This window comes from Neodothiora populina, assembly GCF_041146345.1.
Source record: "Neodothiora populina strain CPC 39397 chromosome Unknown canker_contig_15, whole genome shotgun sequence".
In the NCBI taxonomy this organism is placed as follows: Eukaryota; Fungi; Ascomycota; class Dothideomycetes; order Dothideales; family Dothioraceae; genus Neodothiora; species Neodothiora populina.
Window position 1 is genome coordinate 2608933 of NW_027191413.1, and position 19266 is coordinate 2628198.

Here is a 19266-nt window from a genome sequence, read left to right on the forward strand (position 1 = left end):
GAACCTTGGACTAGGTGAGGTCTTATTTCCTATGCCAAACAGGAACAAGGATATGCTAGACAGATGGTGAAAACACAATCCAAGAATCCATCATACACAACGATACCACGCTGGTATGAAGAGGACGTGACACACATCAGGGTGAAATGGAAAGAGTGGAAACTGTTGCAGAACAAGGATTATCACGACTGCCTATGCATTAGAAACCCCAAAAACTCCTACAATCGCCAGTCTCCCTTGGTGACCAGTCCACTGGTAACCAGATGACCAAATGTACGCGCACGCGCAGAAGCTATCAAAACATCCGTACGCACAGCTAAAAGCATGCTCGTTACCGCTTCCAGAAAACGCCTGTTTGATCAATACCTCTGGACCAGTGATCTCCTTAATTTTACCCATTTATCCGAATGTCTCTCCGCTGTCGGTCCAGCCGATCGCGTCCCTGTTACCTGCTGCGGCAACGGTATGATGAGTGTAGCTGATCATACCTGCACTTCTCCATTCCTGCGATCTCTGGCCATCTTGCCAACCCCAGACTTCTGCATTGCATGGTCGTACCCACCCTCAGGGCTGCCTCTCTGCACAGTCCTGATTTTGGCAAAGTAAGCGGCTCGAGCATCTGGCTCCGGCTCGCAATCTTCCGAAGCATCCGTATAGGTCTCCCAGTTTTCCGAGCCTGAGACCGCCGAATTGGAAGTCATGACCGAGGATGTGTTTGAGATCTGTCGAGACATCGCTGGTGGCGGTGCTGGCGGGTAGTCGAACCTCGAAACAGGTATGGACATAGGTGTAGGGTAGTTGCTGAGCTCAGACGGAGCTCTCGAATGTTGGCGATATTCAGGCATCGAACGCAACGACTCATTGTCACCGTAAACGTCTTCAGGATCAACGTGCCGCACTATACTTGCGCTACGTTCACCCATGTCGGCGTAGTTGATAGGTGTGGGTGTGGGAGGCATGTAAGCATCCTTCATCTTAGGTGCAGGCCCACGAGGCGGGCCCATCAGACCCCTTGTGCTGGCCTTGAAATCCTCTCGGCCGTGACCGACGATAGCAGGACGCGGACGCCGCTCGGGCGAGTTGTTGCCAAGGGGCATACTACTGAGAGGTGCCCTGGGCGGCATTGCTGGAATTTTAGACGGACTGCCCCTCCCAGATGGAGGAGCTGCCCTATCATGTGCGGCGATGGACGCACTGAAGTTGATGCTTGCAGCGGATGGAGGTCTAATTGATGCGCTGCCAGGATTCCGTACGCTGGTGGGAGTGTGGGACCTTGGAGGTGCAGTACCACGAATCGTGCCGTTGCGACTCGGAGGTGGAACGGTCCTTGCAACTTTCGATTGCGTAGTGGATGGGGGGAGGTTTGGCGTCTTAGATCGTGGTTGTGTCATCCCGGTCATGGATGAGTCTGGTAGTTCGTCTAGATAACGCTCGCCATGAACGAGGAAAGGTCGTCCATACTCGTCCTCCCAGCGCTCGAGAGTAGCACGCAGGTCAGCTTCCACTTTAGGCAGGTCTTTTGCAATGCGCTTTCGCATCTTCTCCTCGCGCAGGAGGCGTGTTGGGTCCCGTTTTTCTCCCTTCTGGCCTCGTGCCATCAAACGTGAGGCATCCTGTGATGAAGCAGCAAGATCATTACGATCTTTGATTAGTGAACGGTGTTTTTCTATCATAAGGAGGGTAGGAGCCCGTTGCTCTTTCAGAGCTTCTAGACGAGCAATCTCAGCCTCGTGGGCAGAGAGCAAAGCATCGGAGTATACATCTGTTTGATTGGTGCAGTTAGCATGTCGTTGTTACTATTTGGTAAATAAGCGAGCTCGGATCTTGATGTTGACGTACCGGAAAATGCGGGGGTGAAGTCGAGCATCTCTTCTTCAGAAAAGTAAAGAGCGTCCCATAACTCTTGTAATTTGAAGCGAGCATCCTCAACAAAGAGATGCAAATTTTGTCGCTTTAGCTCGTTAAGTCGCGCGAGTTCATCTTCAAAATCATTGATCGCTCTCATGCCGCATCCGCGGGCTTTCATCAAGAATGCCTTCGACTCGGCCTCTTCCACCCCCAATTTCTGCCACAGAGCTGCTACGGTTTGTCGCAGATCTTTGAGTCTTCGCTCACGATCACGCTTCTCCTGCAAAAGCTTTTCTTTGCGTGCTCTCAACCTATTCAAGTCATCCTCGTGCAGACCGAGTTGCTCAGGTGCTTCTTTAGCGCACTCTACGATCTGACTGTCTACTTGTGCCTGAGGCGTGCCAAGCTCACCCCACAACAAGATGATGTCCTGCGCTAGCTGCTGTACAGTGACAATGCGTTTGTTATACTCATCATAGACACGCGAAAACTCGTCGTCAAGGGCAGCTACATATGTCGATGAAAGATCGAAATTGGGTGCAAGTTTTGCGTTGGGAGAAGTAGGTGGTAGCTTGACCGAGACGAAGGATGGTTCCAAGTGTGATGCATATGATCGAAGGGCTTCAGCAAGTTCTGTTTTCTAGTCAGTAAATATGTTCGCTCTGGCAAAGCCCCTGCCAGGGCAAATGAGTAGGCGGGCGCGCACTTTTGACTTGCTCATAGCGTTCGCGATGTAGTCTTGCGACTGCATGATGCTTCTCCTCGAGTGTTTGAATACAGGGAAGAAGAGGTATAGTAACCTGAAGTTCACCGCTTCCGATATCATCTTCAAGGCGGTATTCAGTGTCATCTAGTGCGACTTCCATCTGTCGAATGGATTTTATGAGACGATGCGCCTCCTCTGTTAAGTCATGTTTCTCACTGCATGTGATAGTCAGCTAATTTGTTGTTGCGTCCATGTCGCTGGAACTCGACATCTAATTCTCGACTTGACCCACGTTGCGACTAGCTTAAGTTGGTTATGTAATGTTTCCGATAATGCAGAAAAAAGCTACAGCTAAATGTCAGTTGGGCGATCTCGAATCATCAGTCATTGGGATGTCGAGTTGAACATTCCACTCGAGGTTGCTCACTAACCTCTGATTCTCGCGAATCCCTCTCATGATTGGGTAATCCGATCTCATCAAAATAGCTGTGCAGCTGATTTATGATGCTCGTAACCTGTTGCGAGAGATATCCCGTATCCATTCTGTTCAAGGCCTGCTAGCAGCGTAGCGAATTACCACTGTTAACACCTCGGATGGGATTGTGGTGTTGGAGTTGTGGAATGAAACGGTAACGCTTGCGCTCCGCGACTTCTGGGAGAGAGGCGGCACAGGCAGTGAAAGATTCAAGTCGCGTGTGACGCCGATACTAACGTGGTCAAATATGGCAATGTGTAAACGCTTTCGACAACAAACGAGGGTATGTGTATTTCATGTAACTCGCATTGATCTGGATACACGTTAAACATCTCAGGTAAAGCAAGCTGCAGTGGCAGACACAAAGCCCCAACGATGGCGACTGTTTTGAAATCTCAAGCGTCGTCAGGGCAACAAAGCCATCGCGCATCAACTACAGATCTTCTCCATGGAAATCTCCCGCGATCCCACTCTATCTGACACCTAAAAGCTCGATGCTTACTCTGGAGTACTTTACCAACCTTGTCCCCGGACTCTTATGCAGGCACTATAATCGATCTCTCTATGGTATGGCCTCGCCAGTACCTTCAGGTTGCCCTAAGCAGACACAGCGACAAAAATCAGCCTTCTAAGCTATCGCGTTGCGATGCATTATCGGTGTGCAGAACGAAGCCTCATCGAGGCTTCCACGATTCTAGATACTCAAAGGTTCGAAATGCTACATCTTGCGAAATAGACAACCGGACTGGTAGTACATGCTGAATGCTATGGCGTCTTCTAGTATGCTGTCGTCATCGCCAGTGTAGCGATTTGGTATGCCTGGATCCGGTGAAAAGCCTCTAGGTGAGGTACCTACAGTACCTACCTCGCACCTAACATCCCCCCATCATTGATGATGTGACATCGATCATGCTACCCACCGTCCCGGTTGGAGGTCGACACGATCATGCATCAATGCACCAATAGGGAATAGCACTGTTCAGAGAGTATAATATCAGCAGTCACTCGCTCGCCTTGCGATATAGTCTTGCGTTGCAGACTGCGACGCGTATGGAAAGCCACTAAATCTGCATCTTGAGGACGCGCTCTCAGGCCCCTCACGCCTGTCAGTCAACATACAGCATGCAGTAGCGGCGCCGTTCATAGACGCACCTTCCACCAATTATGCGAGGACGGACATTCATACATACATTCACACCCGAATTAGTGTCAAAAGCGATAGACTCGATGTGTGATATGATAAGTGCTACACTGGTTGTATTCTCGTATCCATTATTGTCTTGCGCCCCTGTGCCACCTGACGTGTAGCTGGATGATTGGTGTGTACACCACCTATACGGCTTCGCCTAGCTTATCTTGGCTGTGATGGGCTTTGTGCAATGATGCCGACGATTCGCCTTGACGAGTGGATCGGATGTGTTTAAGTGTTCTGAAATGCAGCTGAGATCGTACCAGGCGTTCCTGAATTAATAGGGGTAAGGTTTCTGTGCTGCTCGTTGTGTGAGGCGCTGTTATGGCTACCTTACCTGTGTAGTACACAGCTGTACAAGGGGAACTGGTAGTGGTGGCGTGCCGAGAGGCTGTGCCTGGAAAGAAATGTCCGAATACGGACCAAGGTGCATTAGCGACGGGAAGCCACAAAGCCACCTCGTGGGATTGGTATATCTCCAGTATCTATCTCGTCGAAGCCATACAGCAAGTCTGACAATGAGGGTTGCATGTCGGAGACACCGTTATCCAGCATTGTATTCCATTGAAGACATTTTGCCTCAACCCATGCAGCTCCTTTATCCTTCTACGCGCTCATGTATAGTCGGTATCCACACAGCGCATATGACGTTTACTACTAACAGCTTTATCACTCGCTACTTGGCGAAAATGTACGCCACTCCGCGACTTGTATCGTCTTTTTGCAACCAAAGTATTTCTTCTCGCGTCCAGCTTCAGCTGGTTGGGTTGAACGAGAACCGGACTATCATGTGGTAAGACACGACTAGCCTGCCCATCAGCTTGCATGCTTCGGAAGGTGTCGAAGATACGTGATTCAGCAAGGGTGTCAACGGCGATGCATCGATGGAAAGCCTAGGAAGTTCTCCGTCTGTCTTCCGACGCTTCTCGCTACTCGCTACTGTATTCACGTTTGTCAGAGCTAGCGTCCGATACTTCCTCATATGCAAAGTAGAGAGTGTTCTGTATGCCGATCTCGACTATCAACCGGAGCGCGTAGCCCTTACGAGGCATCGTGCTGAAGTAAAACAACTAAGGAGACGATCAAAGAACACGAGAGTTTTTGTGATTATCCCAGCATTTCAGTCCAGCTGAACAGCGCATTGACCAGCAGCACCGCCAGGCCACCAGCAAGTGCCTCGAAATTGTAGTGTCAGGAGGATTTCGCTTCGATCGATTGCGAACAAAGCCCATCTAAAACTATTTTCGCACGCTCGCCGCTAAGTCCGGTGCGTTCACGTGCATGGCCGTCGGGGACGGGACTTAAAATTAAGCCAATGTTGAACCACGTCAACACCTTGTTTAAACCTGGTACCTGCATCAGTTTCTTCCTGACCCGGCAAACTGCAGACGACGGGGTCTACTGGAGTTTGTGAGTCGCTTAGCTTCAACCTAGAAATTTTGTCCGTTTGGTGGGACAGGTAAGCCGTGTTGTCTGTTTATGGCCGGCCCCCCCTTCTGTCATGTCAGAGGATGCGTTTGACCCATGTGTCGATCTCTCGGAACTTGCATCTGATTTGAACGGCTTGTAGCAACAGCGCAAGGTGTACGAGACGCGTTAGCACCAACTCCACCAGATCCAAGTTCGAGTAAGTAGATACTTTCCATCGAGTCCGCGCCCTCTAGTGCGTCAATAACACTACGCCGAACACTCCCGTATTGAGAAAGACGCGAAGAGCAGGGATCTCTTCGCCAAGAATGAGGCGGCGTGTAGCACAAGCATCGATAAGAGATGTTGAGCTACCGAGGGATCCACATGTCCTGCAGTCTCAAAGACTAATCTTAGTGTTTCCTCTAATCATGATATCAATCCTCACCTGCATGTCGAGCGAGCGTGCATGCGGGTCGAGCGTATTGTTAGTCAAGTTCCTTGCGCAGCACCAGCAGACTTGCGTGACAGAGCCCGTTGATGTATCAAACCCACTTGTACACTTGTACTAAACGCGCCGATCCGTGCCATCAGAGAAAGATGGCAGCATGCTGCATCGTATACTTATAGCGGTAGGTCGAGCCAATCTCTTGAGATGGTTCAGCATTATCTGCTGTTCATTCAGCATCGTTATATGCGCAGATATTCTTCCAAGCACCTACATACATACTTTACACACTCGTATCTCCCGTGTCTTCACACTCAAGCCATCCGTCCTTAGTCTGTTCTTGGGCATTGCGCTCGTTCGCTTGATGACTATACTACTGATAATACACTTTCAATCTCGAAGGGTATTCTCAGCGCCTAGTGCACTTTTCGCTGTCGTTTAACACTCAGTGCTACCCGTACCACCTGTACCAACCGTACCACCGTACCAGCCAGACTGCCGGAGGTCTACCCGCCACGTCCATTGACCGTTGAAATTTCATCGGCATTGAATCTTATCAACTTTTATCAGAGGACAATACCCCTCTGGTCCTGATCATTGTATACCTACCTGGAGCCATATCACTGCCTTGAAGGACACTTCGTTCGTATCATCACTGCAGGACTCTGTGAGCCTGCTAGGAGACAATATGAGCAAGTCCACACTCCTAGCATCTATCCCAGATGCTGCAATTCCATCTGCTGCTCCTCTCGAAGCTCTTTCAACGCTGCTCGACAGTGAAACGGGCACGTGGCCTACTTTTGATTTGCTTTGCTGTTATACGAGATTTTGGAAGCAATTGCCCGAGACCGCCAAAGCTGGCAAATCTTACGAGCATGCCGAATTGTTAGAACGTCTATCACATCAGATCAAAGCTACTTACAAAGGCATGCCTTCTTTGTTGCCCAATGCAGACTCGAGGAGTCCGGCAATAATCGACCCTACTGGACCAGGAAGACTAAGTCACAGAGACCTGACATCTTTCGTTCGCTCATTCAGTCTCCCTGTTCACAAAACACATGGATCGCGACCAGTGATAGCACTGGCTCTTCCTAACGGTCCGTTAATTGGACTCGCTCTGTTAGCCGTGACCAGCTATTATGCTGCCGCACCTATGGCTATCGGTGCCGGAGGCGAACAGTTCAAGAGTGACATTCTCCAATCCGGTGCAAAGACCATTCTTGCAATTCGATCCGATATCACTCGACTTGGACTGGAAGAATCCTGGATACAGGAGAATGGCATCGAAGTCATTCTTCTCGAACAGAATGCCAACATGACATTTTCCATGTTCCGCATGGACAACAGCCCCGTTACCAAAACACAGCAACATGAGCCCAATGGACCCGACGACATTGCGCTTATGCTCTTCACTAGTGGTACCTCTGGTACGAAGAAGAAGGTTCCTTACACCGTACACACTATGGTGGCGGGCATTGGATTCGTGATCGAGTCATGGGGATTGACCCCTGAGGATGTCTGTATGAACATGATGCCTTTGTTCCACGTTGGTGGCATTATCAGAAATCTGTTTGCCCCCATCATGGCCGGAGGATCTATGATCGCCTGCCCGAGCTTCGACCCTAACCTGTTCTGGGACGTTGTCGAGGATTGCCAGCCAACCTGGTACTATGCCTCCCCTTCCATGCACTCAGTCATCTTGGAAGAGGCGAAGAATCGACCCGAAGCACTCGAAAAGAGCAACATCCGTCTGATCTGCAATGCAGCTGGTGGCCTTCTGCCATCGCTGGCCATTACGCTCCGTGATACATTCAGCTGTATCGTGTTGCCCAGCTATGGCATGACCGAGTGTATGCCGATCGCAAGTCCTCCTCTCGACTACAAGCTGGATCGTTCCGGAACATCCGGCATGAGTGTCGGACCTGAACTCGCCATCCTTGATGGTAATGACCGTGGCATGCCCACCAACCTGGTTGGTCGTATTGCAGTCAGAGGTGCCCCAGTCTTCGGTGGCTACCTCAAGGCCGATGACACGATTGATACTGCCTGTTTCCTAGATGGCGGCTGGTTCGACACTGGAGATATGGGTTACCTCGATGCCGACGGGTTCCTGTACGTGACGGGCAGAAGCAAAGAGGTCATCAACCGTGGTGGCGAATTGGTGTCACCTTTCGAGGTTGAGGAGGCACTCGTCATTGCTGGAAGCCGAGAGGACTCACCTATATTCGGCCGTGTATCAGCTGCTCTGGCTTTCTCTATGCCCCACAAGGTCTTGCAAGAAGTGGTTGGAGTTGTGCTTGTAACGCCACCTGGCGCTAGGCGTGCCGATATCAAGACGGTGCACGCAGCCGTGGCAGGATCTCTGGAGCAGGCCAAGTGGCCTGCTTTCATTGTTTACATGGACGATCTCCCGAAGAACAACAACAAAGTCCTTCGTATTAAGCTGGCTGAACGTCTCGGCTTGCAAGAGATCACTGATGACAAGCCACTCGCCGAGCGACATTACGAAGCCATATGTCCTCCGAACAACACCGCCTTGAGCGTTCCAATTATAGGCTCGCCGTGTTCGTTTGATTACGACCATGTGTCCCGCAAAGTCTCTGAGGTTATGGGCGAAGATGTCGATGTTCATATCCGCATGGCTTCCCACGACAGTTATCCCGAAGCTTTCCTTGCTCCGCGAAAGAACTCCCTCTGGAACCCAAGCTCTGTCACTTTGCCTGTGTTTGACGAGGTCTTGCGCGAGCACCTCGATGGATACCTCATCCCGAGCAAGTTCCATTACATGGAGGATCCGTTGCCGCGTGATCATACAGGCTCTGTCGACAATTTGCAGCTCGAGGAGTTTGTCCGTAGCAACGACAACAGCGGCGCCATCGCCGGCGACTTGTCCCCTACCGAGCGTACTGTTGCCACAGTTTTCGTCAACATTCTGTCATGCGCAGCTGATGAGTTGAGTGCCGAGTCCGACTTTTTCAAGATGGGTGGAGACAGTCTGCGCGCTGGTCGCCTGCTATCTGAACTTCGTAAGGAGTTCAACATTCGACTCCCAATCAACATGCTCTTTGTGCACAGCTCTATCGGTGCGCTGGCCAGGAACATCGACGAGATGCGAGGTGATCGCGTTGACGAGAAGAACGGTAGCGGAACTGCGACCGAGGAGAGGCCTATGCAGCGAGGCTGTGAGAAGACATACAGCTCGACCAACCCATTCCTGATGGTTCTTCAACTCTTCCCCATTGTCATCCTTTATCCTATGAAGCGAGCTCTCACTTGGACCATCTTCATGTACATGTTGACTGCGACCAAGGACTGGGTCACTACCGATACATTGGCAGGCCGTCTCTTCAACTTGATTCTCTCCCTTGGTATTGGCCGTATGGTCTCTAGGTGTATCTTCCCTGTGGTCGGATTGGCGCTCAAGTGGATTATCATCGGCCAATATAAGGAAGGACTCCACCCCATGTGGGGACCTTATCACACCCGCTGGTGGATGGTTGATAAGATTCTGACTGTCTGTGGCAGAGGTCACTTTGGTCTCACTGACATCACGACTATCTGGTACTACCGCCTGATGGGCGCCAAGATTGGCAAGAACGTCAAGATCAACCGCGCTGCGACCATTCGGGAGTTCGACCTCATCAATATCGAAGACGGTGCAAACCTTGACAAGTGTATCTGCAGAGGCTTCGCTGCTGAGCAGAACACAACCATGTTCCTTGGTAGAATCCGTGTTGGCAAGAACGCTAGTGTCGGACTGGCATCAATTGTTGCCCCAGGAACTGAATTGGCAGATTCGATGTGCCTTGGTCCTAACTCGTCTAGCTGGGAGGCCCAGGAAGCTGCGGATGAATCCAATAGAGACCTTTCAAGCAGTAGGATCCCTGGAACGCACAAGTTGCTCGAATTCCTCCTTATCCTTCCGATCTCTATGCTTGTCGTTTTCCTTCGCTCTGGTCCATGGATCGCAGGTCTTGTAGGACTTGTGAATGTTCAGCCTGAACCGTCGGTCGACCATGTCCGATCTATCATCGAGTGGTTCGCTCAGCCCCATCGTATTGGATATCACTACCTTGCTCTCATCCTCAATGCCTACTTTGGTCCTATGGCCTGGTTCTTTGTCGTCTACTTGCTGAAGAAGATCCTCGATGCCAGCGTCGGAAGGCTGACGCCAGGACCTGCTGAAAGCAGAGGCAACTGGCAACGTTTCAGAATGGCTTTATTGAAGAAGATAATTCCCATGTCACAGTTCCACAAGCTCACTGAGATCTTTGGTACTCACTACGAGGTCACATCTATCCTCTATCGTGCTCTTGGAGCTAAGATCGGCAATAGAGTTTACTGGCCTGGAACCGGTCCCACTGTCCAAGACTTCGACCTTCTCGAAATTGGCGACAGCGTTGTCTTTGGCAGTCGTTCTCACCTAGTCACGTCTGACGGTACTGGCAGTGATTTCGTCAAGGTTAATAACAATGCTATGATCTCTGATCGTGTTGTCTTACTTCCTGGAGCTACGGTTGGCGAACGTACCGTTCTCGGAAGTGGTGCCTTGACCCGTCGTGACCGCCACTACGATTCCGATACCGTCTGGGTTGGTTCCAAGGCTGGTGAGGCAGTTTGCTTGACCTCTGGTACCCGTAGTCAGCGTAACGAGACAAGCAAACAGTCGAGCAACGAGAAGGACTACCCCAAGGTCACCACGGAGGGCCGACCGGATCTTACAGCCAACAGTTCCTCCACCACCTTGGCCGCAGGAAGAGACAGAGATATCATCACTGTGGCTTGGGAGTCCCAAGCCACTACTCCGAACATGTCCAGCAGGGTTTCTTTCGCCTCGGAGAAGGGCGCGGAGGTCGTCGTCGCATCTGACGAGCCGTCCGAGCCCAAGTCCTCATCTCCATTCGGTCGCGCATTCTACGAAGGCAAAGCTGCCTACCGTGTGTGGGGAATGTGGACCATCTTCTTTTACTCGTCGTTCCTGACTATCTTCGTTTCGTTCTACTGGAACGTGGCGACGACGTCTTCCCTGCAAATCGTGGCAAGAGTAATCGAGTCAAACCACTACTGGGTGGCTGCTCATCACTCTTACCGCCCTCTCATGATTTACTGCCTGTTCTGCGCTTGCATTGCAGCTCTACACACGGCACAGGCTGTGGTCGCTATCGCTGCTCTAATTGGTGCCAAGTGGGCCATCATGGGCAAGCGCACGGCTGGCAACTACGACTGGGACAAGAGCTCCTACAACCAGCGCTGGCAGCTGTACTTGGCTTGCGAGAAGCTGCGAAGACATTGCTACGGAGGCGCCGGTATCCTCGGTCTTTTGACAGGCACTCATTACGTTGTCATGTACTTCCGCAGTCTCGGAGCCACCATCGGCAAGGATTGTGCCATCTTCTCGGGTGGTCTTCCTAGCTTGATGTTCACTGAGCCAGATCTTCTGACACTTGGAGACCGAGTCAACGTCGACGACGCTAGTCTGGTCAGTCACATCAACTCCAGAGGTGTCTTCAACCTCAACCCGCTTGTCGTGGGTGACAGGAGTGTCTTGAGATCTGGTTCGAGATTGCTTTCCGGAGCCAACATGGGCAACGATGCAGTCCTCCTCGAACACACTCTCGTTATGGCAGGTGACATCGTTGACGATGGTGCAACCTACCAAGGATGGCCAGGTGAAGAATTCGACGGGATCAGAGCTCCTATGAGCCAGAAGGCCGCGATGGCATCCAACATCTGAGCGCAACCTTGGTTAGCTTGAATCCCACCGCGAACGGCTTGGGGGTTCAAGCGACCTGCTCACTACTCCCTCATTCTAAATTCCCTCTCTATTTTCCTTTTCCAATTCCTTTTTTATTTGGCTTTATATACCCTCGTTGCGCAAAGGCAATATTATAATATTACTAGATATGGGCGGTTAGAATTTCAGACGGGTGGTATTTGTTGGCTGGGGCTGGACAGTTTCGGATATCTTGATGATTATCGCACATGACGTCCTATGGTTTACCAATTATAGAGATGAATGACAACTTCTTAATCTCTCAAGTCGATGCCGATGATCCAGCGATGTGAAGCTGTAGTCTTTGGTATTGGGCACCATGTGCGTCTACTGTCGTGGTCACGTCGAGGTCAACAGGACCAAGTGGCGAATAACGACTGCCCGTGTATCAAGTCGTTCCATCGCTCTGATCTCATCTGCTTGGGCATCCAGAGCGTGTGTGCAGAAAAGTCATAGCGTATCGATTGAGAGGTGTAGTACAGTATGTGAGCTCAATGGGCGCTCTCGCTCGAAGACCGAACAGGTGCGTCCGGACGCCTCGGGATTTGCGGACAAATGCAAACTGCGCCTCTCGTCACGCCACCATTTCTATTCTCCGACTCCACGAATTGCATGAGAAGGATGAAGGATTTGTACAATTAGCTTGCGACATAGATTGTACTCAGGCAGTAAATATTCAGTCGTGCTATAAGTGCTTTCACAAGGAGGGGACAGGCTTCTGGGTACTTAACTTGTGCGGATTATCGATAATTGTATCGTAGCTTTAGACTCTATATGAACGGTACCTGTGGCCCATTAATTGACTATGATAGATCTATTGCTAAACGGGAAGCTTTAGCAAACCGACAGACCGAAGAGGCGGGACTTGCATGATTTCGGTCAAGTGTGTCGGTATGGAGTGAAGCCGGCAGCGGCTTGGCACGAAACAATCCCGCGACCCGATGCTCAGGGGAGATGAGATTGTTGTTGATTTCTAACCTGGTCGGCGTCCTGTTCCTGTCTGTGTGTCAACTGAACTCCTTTCGCCAATTTGCCTTTTCAATCTACATTTTTCCCTTCTGCTGCGACTGTCACCTCTGATTCACCTAGCAACACCCACCTGAGCACCTATACGACGGGGCAGCGAAACCTTGTTGAACAGGAAGCCACCATTGTTACATCACAGGCATACCTTGCTTGTAGCGCGACACTTCGGGTGCACCGGAGAGCACAGAGTCGAGACTTGCACGCGACGTGTGTGTGTGGAATCGCTCGTGGAGTGCAGGTTCCTTGATCAACTGGAAGTGGTCGGCGCGATCGCAAACGGTAAGAACAAGCTTTTCCTTTTCTTTTCCAAGACGACAGCAAAAGTCAAGCACCGATCGAGGACCCAAACAGACAGGACATGACGCCGCGACTTGAATTGTTGTTGCAGCAATTGGTCACCAACAATGGCCTGTCTGTTGGATTATTTCATCTTCACTGGATTCATAAGTGGTCGCAACGACATGGGGAAACTCGAGCCGCGACAATCTCCTGTTATTTGTTTTGCTAGGAGATAGCGGCCCGGCAGCCCGGGGCGTCACAGAAGGGAAAATGAACACGAGAGGCTCCCATTTCCATCCGGAAGGCGCGGAGGCGAAGCTTGCCGCCCGCAATCAATTTCGATCCTGTCCAGCCTCCATGTCATCATCATCATCACACTAATAACTCGAAACCCTTTTACCCTCTACAACATCTCAATTTCGCTGTTGTTCTTCTCAGCGTCTTACTCGTCGTCTTCGCCTGTTTTTTCCTTCCAGCTCTGCCAGCGACTACCCATCCACCCACACACTCATACATATCTTGTCCTCGCATACACTGATAACTAATCTTAATACTTAATTTATAGTCGTTGTATATCTAAGCCATGCCGATACGCAACATCAATCCCTTCAGCTCCAACTCTCCCACGCCGGCGACCTTCGATGTACTGAATGAAAAACAACCAATTCAACCCCAGAAGACGCCAGTGCAGAAGACCAACAACCGTCTCGCAAGTTTCTTCTCTACGCCAAAGTCATCGGCGACATTGCAGCCGGCGTCGACAAACACTTCCTCTTTCCGCCCTCCATCTCCCCAGGTCAACGGTGCAACTCTATCTCTTCCCACCATTAATCTGACGACTGCAACTGGTGAGAAGTCCAAGCAGCTCGAGAAATCCATGACTCTCTTCCAGCCTCCTTCGCCTGAGGAGGCTCGCCGCATTGCGAAAGCTCATGCAGCGTTCGGACCCATCGGCTCGCAAGAGCACCGCTACTCGAGTAGATACGTTGGCGGGAAGTTCCCGGAGTCGATCGAGGACAGCCCTCCTTATTACTTCCTTCTCACCACATATATCAGTTACCTCATTCTAATCATCTTCGGCCATGTGAGGGATTTCTTTGGCAAGCGCTTCAAGCAGGAACAGTACAGCCACCTGCGCGCCAGAGATGGCTACGCTCCTCTCAACAGTGATTTCGATAACTTCTATACGCGAAGATTGCAGCTCAGGATCAACGATTGTTTCCGCCGCCCCGTCACTGGCGTTCCTGGCAGATTCATCACCCTCATCGACCGTGTCTCTGACGACTTTAACTTGAGCTTCCGTGCCACTGGTACCACCACTGAGACCTTGAACATGAGCTCTTACAACTATCTGGGGTTTGCACAATCTGATGGAGAGTGCGCTGATGCCGTCGAATCCACCATCAAAAAGTATGGTGTCAGTTTCTCAAGCTCAAGAGGTGACGCAGGAACATCAGAGTTGCATCTCGAAGTCGAGGACATCATTTCCAAGTTTGTTGGCAAAGAATCCGCCATGATCTTCTCCATGGGTTTCGGTACGAATGCAACTGCGTTCCCCGCATTGGTTGGCAAGGGCAGCCTGATCATTTCCGACGAACTGAACCATTCGTCCATTCGTTTCGGAGCGAGACTTTCTGGAGCTGTCATTGACATGTTCAAGCACAACAACATGGAAGATCTCGAGCGTGTCCTCAGAGAGAGAATTTCTCAAGGTCAACCCCGCACTCACCGTCCCTGGAAGAAGATTCTGGTAGCTGTGGAGGGTCTGTACTCCATGGAGGGAACCTTGTGCAATCTTCCCGCTGTTGTCGCCCTCAAGAGAAAGTACAAGTTCAACCTCTTTGTTGACGAGGCCCACTCCATTGGTGCCCTGGGACCGCAAGGCAAGGGTGTGTGTGATTACTTTGGTGTTGATCCAGCTGAGATCGACATCCTTATGGGCACTTTCACCAAGTCTTTCGGCGCCAACGGTGGTTATCTTGCGGGCGACAAGGCTTTGATCGACAAACTCCGTGTTACCAACGCTGGTACTCTGTTCGGTGAAGCACCATCTCCGCCCGTTCTCGTTCAAATTGCATCCTCTCTAAAGATCATCATCGGCGAACTTGTTCCGGGACAGGGCCAGGAGCGTCTGGAACGTCTTGCTTTCAATTCGCGCTACCTCCGTCTCGGTCTTAAGCGTCTTGGTTTCATCGTCTACGGTCACGATGATTCGCCTATCGTTCCAGTCCTCCTCTACAACCCCGCCAAGATTCCCGCCTTTTCACATGAGATGCTGAAGCGCAAGATCGCTGTCGTCGTCGTTGGTTATCCTGCAACTCCCCTTATTTCTTCTCGTGCACGCTTCTGCGTATCTTCAGCTCACACGAAGGACGATCTTGATCGTCTGCTTGCCGCTTGCGATCAGGCTGGCGAGATCTTGCAGCTCAAGTTCTCTAGTGGTGTTGCTGGCGGCAAGGAACCTGCATCGAACTTGAAAGAGATCGAAGTCCGCGAAGACGCGAAGACATCGCCTGTCGTCCCTCCTCGATGGAGACTCGAGGATGTGATCAAGCGAGGTGTGCAGGACGCCAAAATGCCCTTGTTATAGGGTTCCTGGAAACCTTTGTCCTGAATGATTTATGCTCTGCTTGTTTAAGAATGTTATTCGGGAGTTTCGGGAGTTACATGGGGCTACTTAATCAAGTCGCGATGTCTGGGGCATGTACACCCATGAATGTGGGCTGGAGTTTTGGGAGGGTCATAGCAGGCTTATGGGGACTCCACATATATGCCTTGGTCGAAGCTCGTTATGTTTCTTTCTTCACTTTCTCAAGCAGGCGGTGAGCGCAATTCTTTCGCGTGCTGGTATGCATTTTCGCCAGCCGCAAGCCACCGAACACATCTTGTAATACCGGCAATGTCCAAATTTTGTACAAGCATGCTTTAATACCATGAATTTCTATCACCTACTATTGCATATCTTACTGTACAACTCACATGACGATCAATAGGTGGACACGTAATTGATCACGGATTAGAGGGGACTAACCTCGAAGCTTCAGTACCGTGCATCACGGTCGGTGGGCAACGAGCATTAATGAAGTCATTGGGGTTCTAGCCTGATAAGTAATGTCATTTATATATTACCTACCTTGGAGACAGTGCCACTGCCTATGAGGCCAGCAGGTACGGTATATATATGAGACACTGACCTACAAAATCTTTCGACACAACTTTGTGCTGTGATTGACTCGACTGCTGTCATCTGAGGTATATAGCTACTCACCTCATCTGCACAATGGCGCTCTACAACAACTCAGTGCTCAATGTGACAAACACAGCGACCCCAGATCCATATGTGATTCACGCAAATGACAACTATTTTCTAGTGAGTAGTACTGTATTTGACCTTCGGCAATTGTTACTGAGAAGTGGACAGACCTTTACTGCCGGCGATAGAGTCGAGATCTGGTGCGCAGACAGTCTTCTGAATTTTAACGACCGATGTTCAAAGCATGTTGTGTGGTAAAGCTAGCCTCAGGCATCTAGATAGGTACCCAGTTCGGGAGCTGACACGTTCGTCATTATAGGCGTCCTCCACCAGACACAGACTACAGCAACGATGTCTGGGCTCCAGAGCTGCACAGGCTGCAGGGACGATGGTACATATATGTTGCAGCATGCAATCCACACAAGGGCAACAAGTCTCATCGAATGATCGTCCTCGGTGGACCACCAGCTTACCAAGACCCCGTACAAGGGCCATGGGAGTTCTTAGGACCAATTCGAGACATGGATCAAAGGCAATGGGCCATCGACGGCACCGTCATCGAACTCGATGGCCAGATGTACTTTGTCTACTCTGGCTGGCCGTTTGACAATCCGAACGAGTCAGATCTCATACAGAGGCTGTTCATCTTGCGATTAAGTGATCCAATCACCGCGAGCTCTCCAGCTGTTGAAATCTGTAGACCAGCTGAACCATTTGAGCGTACAGGCGATCATCATATCAACGAAGGTAATTTTCCCCCTCATGTACGTTAGGTCCTCGTTGAGGAAACATGAAGTTAATCACTCCTGAGTAGGACCCCAATATCTGGCAAGCCCAGATGGCTCATGGAGGGGCATTGCCTATAGCTGCTCGGGAAGCTGGACCAATGAATACAAAATGAATACATTACGGTTCCGTGGCGGTGATCCTCTGAACCCCGGAGCATGGGGGAAGAGCATGAATCCGCTCGTCCAAACCGGGACGAATGGCAATGGACCGTGGGGCCCTGGTCACGGTTCTTTCATGCATATCGGAGACGAAACCGTAGCTATCTATCACGCAACAGACGGCCCCAGCGATGGCTGGAACAACAGAAAGGCAAGGATGCAGAGAGTTGTGTTCAATGATGGTGGACCTTTCATGGGAGGGGGCGTGGGTGTTCTGACAGACGTGCATACTTTCATGGGTGCTGACCATGGCTCGGAATCACACAGCAGCAAGAAGCATGGCATTAAAGGTCTGCTTCACAAGTTGCTGGACTAGACTTGAAATGAGTTAGGCTATCCTACAGACTTCCAAATATCGGGCGACCGGCTTTCTCTTGCATAAAGGCTCAAATTCGGCATGTCTAAGATACTAAGACATTCTACGCAAGGGAAGGATTGCTTTTACAATTGAGCAGCCGACCGGCCACCAGCCACCTGCCACCTTATTCCCTGCAGTCCGAAAGTGCTGGATCTAGACGCACGCGGTATTGACATATGAAGCCGCATACCATCCAATTGAACAGATGAAAGCAGCATCTTCTGACAGGAGATGACAGTCGTCCGCTTTGGGATCGCATCCATCTTCACACGTTGTTTCCGCTTCCTCTTCGCTTCTGAGCCCGGTAACCCACGGCCATGTAGCCATCTGCTGTGGAGCTGCTCATTAACTGCAATAGGAAAAACAAGGTGTATACGCAGAGGTACTGTGTAGTACGTTTCTCCCATGCTAGCTGATTGTGTGCCTGGCAATACAATTTCAGACCGTTTCGCAACGGTTTACCCAAATCCACGGCGACACCCCCGGCAAATTTTGCCTTGCCGAGTGGTGACATGGGTGGCGAAGTCGCTGCTGAATAAACGTGTCTAGCAATCCTGCCCAGGACGGAGATTTTCTTGCAGGGATTAAGTCTGGAAGAGATAAAACAGATGGGGATCATAGATGTTAGTAGCAACGTCGCTTGTCTGTAGAATGCCTACTGACTTGCATCTACTTTTGTGACTGGGGTTCGATCGCCAAGAACTAACTGTTCATTCCCCTGTCGGTACCCCACGAACGACAATTCTCACATTTCACATCAATTGGCAGCTTCATGTTGTCAAATTGTTTGTAGTCAACAACATGATAGTCTTTAAGTCCAGTAGTCATTTATTGATCAACGCATTTTATGTTGCTTCCCTCGCAAGGTCTAGTTAACGTCGGCACAACGAGCCTATTTCATGCCGGAAGTTTCAAGCTAGAGCCTCGTGCCAAACGAGGCGAGCCCAGAACTCACATACAGTACGTGAGCATCTGTGAGCTCGAGGCAACACACAGTGTGCATGCCAAATAGTTTTTCAAGACATCAACGCTGGAAGTGTCCACCTGACCGGTCGGAACCACCTCTCAGCAACGTCACCAAAGCCGAAGTTTCTGCATGGTCTTTCCGTCACATTTTAAAGGATTAGAGACAGGCGCCGTTGCATGCAACGGGGACATGAGCCGCACAACGTCCAGCAACGGAAGACTTCTCGGCGCCGGGCGTGGTCCGGATGATGGTCATCTACAACATACCATGACTACGATTCATGGTCTCAAGGCCTCGGCTGCCGCATCATGCAAGGACATAGCTGATGTGCATATCAGCGTGGTCATTGCCACAGTTTTCAACATGCTATTGCCAGGAGTCGACATGATCGGATGCTGTGTATAATAAATCCACTATTGGTAGGTACTCATGGCTGATGGTATCTCTACACATGATTGACATGTTGTTTCTGCCTCGTCAATCGTAAAACCGGAGTATCAGTGGTCGCCGTTACAACAGTATTGAATGTCTTAAAGCAGCCTTGGTCTTCCAACCGGAGAACATCGACCTTTATCAAAGTCGGTCTTCAA

At 50.6% G+C, this 19266-nt stretch overlaps 4 protein-coding genes across 5 annotated transcripts; 3 read left to right on the forward strand and 1 right to left on the reverse strand.

Annotated features, from left to right (window-relative positions):
• Nucleotides 1–482: 482 nt before the first annotated feature.
• Nucleotides 483–3096, reverse strand: AAFC00_003234 (uncharacterized protein; the record flags this gene model as incomplete). Its single annotated transcript, XM_069342679.1, has 5 exons — nt 483–1762; nt 1840–2481; nt 2555–2769; nt 2847–2899; nt 2986–3096. 5 exons carry the CDS (start codon nt 3094–3096, stop codon nt 483–485), a joined length of 2301 nt encoding a protein of 766 aa, XP_069199185.1.
• Nucleotides 3097–6761: 3665 nt separating this feature from the next.
• On the forward strand, nt 6762–11807 carry AAFC00_003235 (uncharacterized protein; the record flags this gene model as incomplete). 2 transcript variants are annotated; one of them, XM_069342681.1, is made up of 1 exon in its annotated part: nt 6762–11807. In XM_069342681.1, one exon carries the CDS (start codon nt 6762–6764, stop codon nt 11805–11807), a length of 5046 nt encoding a protein of 1681 aa, XP_069199186.1. The 2 variants fall into 2 exon arrangements, with proteins under 2 accessions (XP_069199186.1, XP_069199187.1); XM_069342680.1 differs by having other exon boundaries at nt 10884–11807.
• A 1927-nt stretch (nt 11808–13734) lies between these two features.
• AAFC00_003236 (uncharacterized protein) lies at nt 13735–15741 on the forward strand (the record flags this gene model as incomplete). Its single annotated transcript, XM_069342682.1, has 1 exon — nt 13735–15741. One exon carries the CDS (start codon nt 13735–13737, stop codon nt 15739–15741), a length of 2007 nt encoding a protein of 668 aa, XP_069199188.1.
• A 690-nt stretch (nt 15742–16431) lies between these two features.
• Nucleotides 16432–17667, forward strand: AAFC00_003237 (uncharacterized protein; the record flags this gene model as incomplete). The annotated part of the gene is made up of 4 exons (XM_069342683.1): nt 16432–16521; nt 16573–16658; nt 16724–17151; nt 17219–17667. 4 exons carry the CDS (start codon nt 16432–16434, stop codon nt 17665–17667), a joined length of 1053 nt encoding a protein of 350 aa, XP_069199189.1.
• Between the last annotated feature and the right edge of the window lie 1599 nt (nt 17668–19266).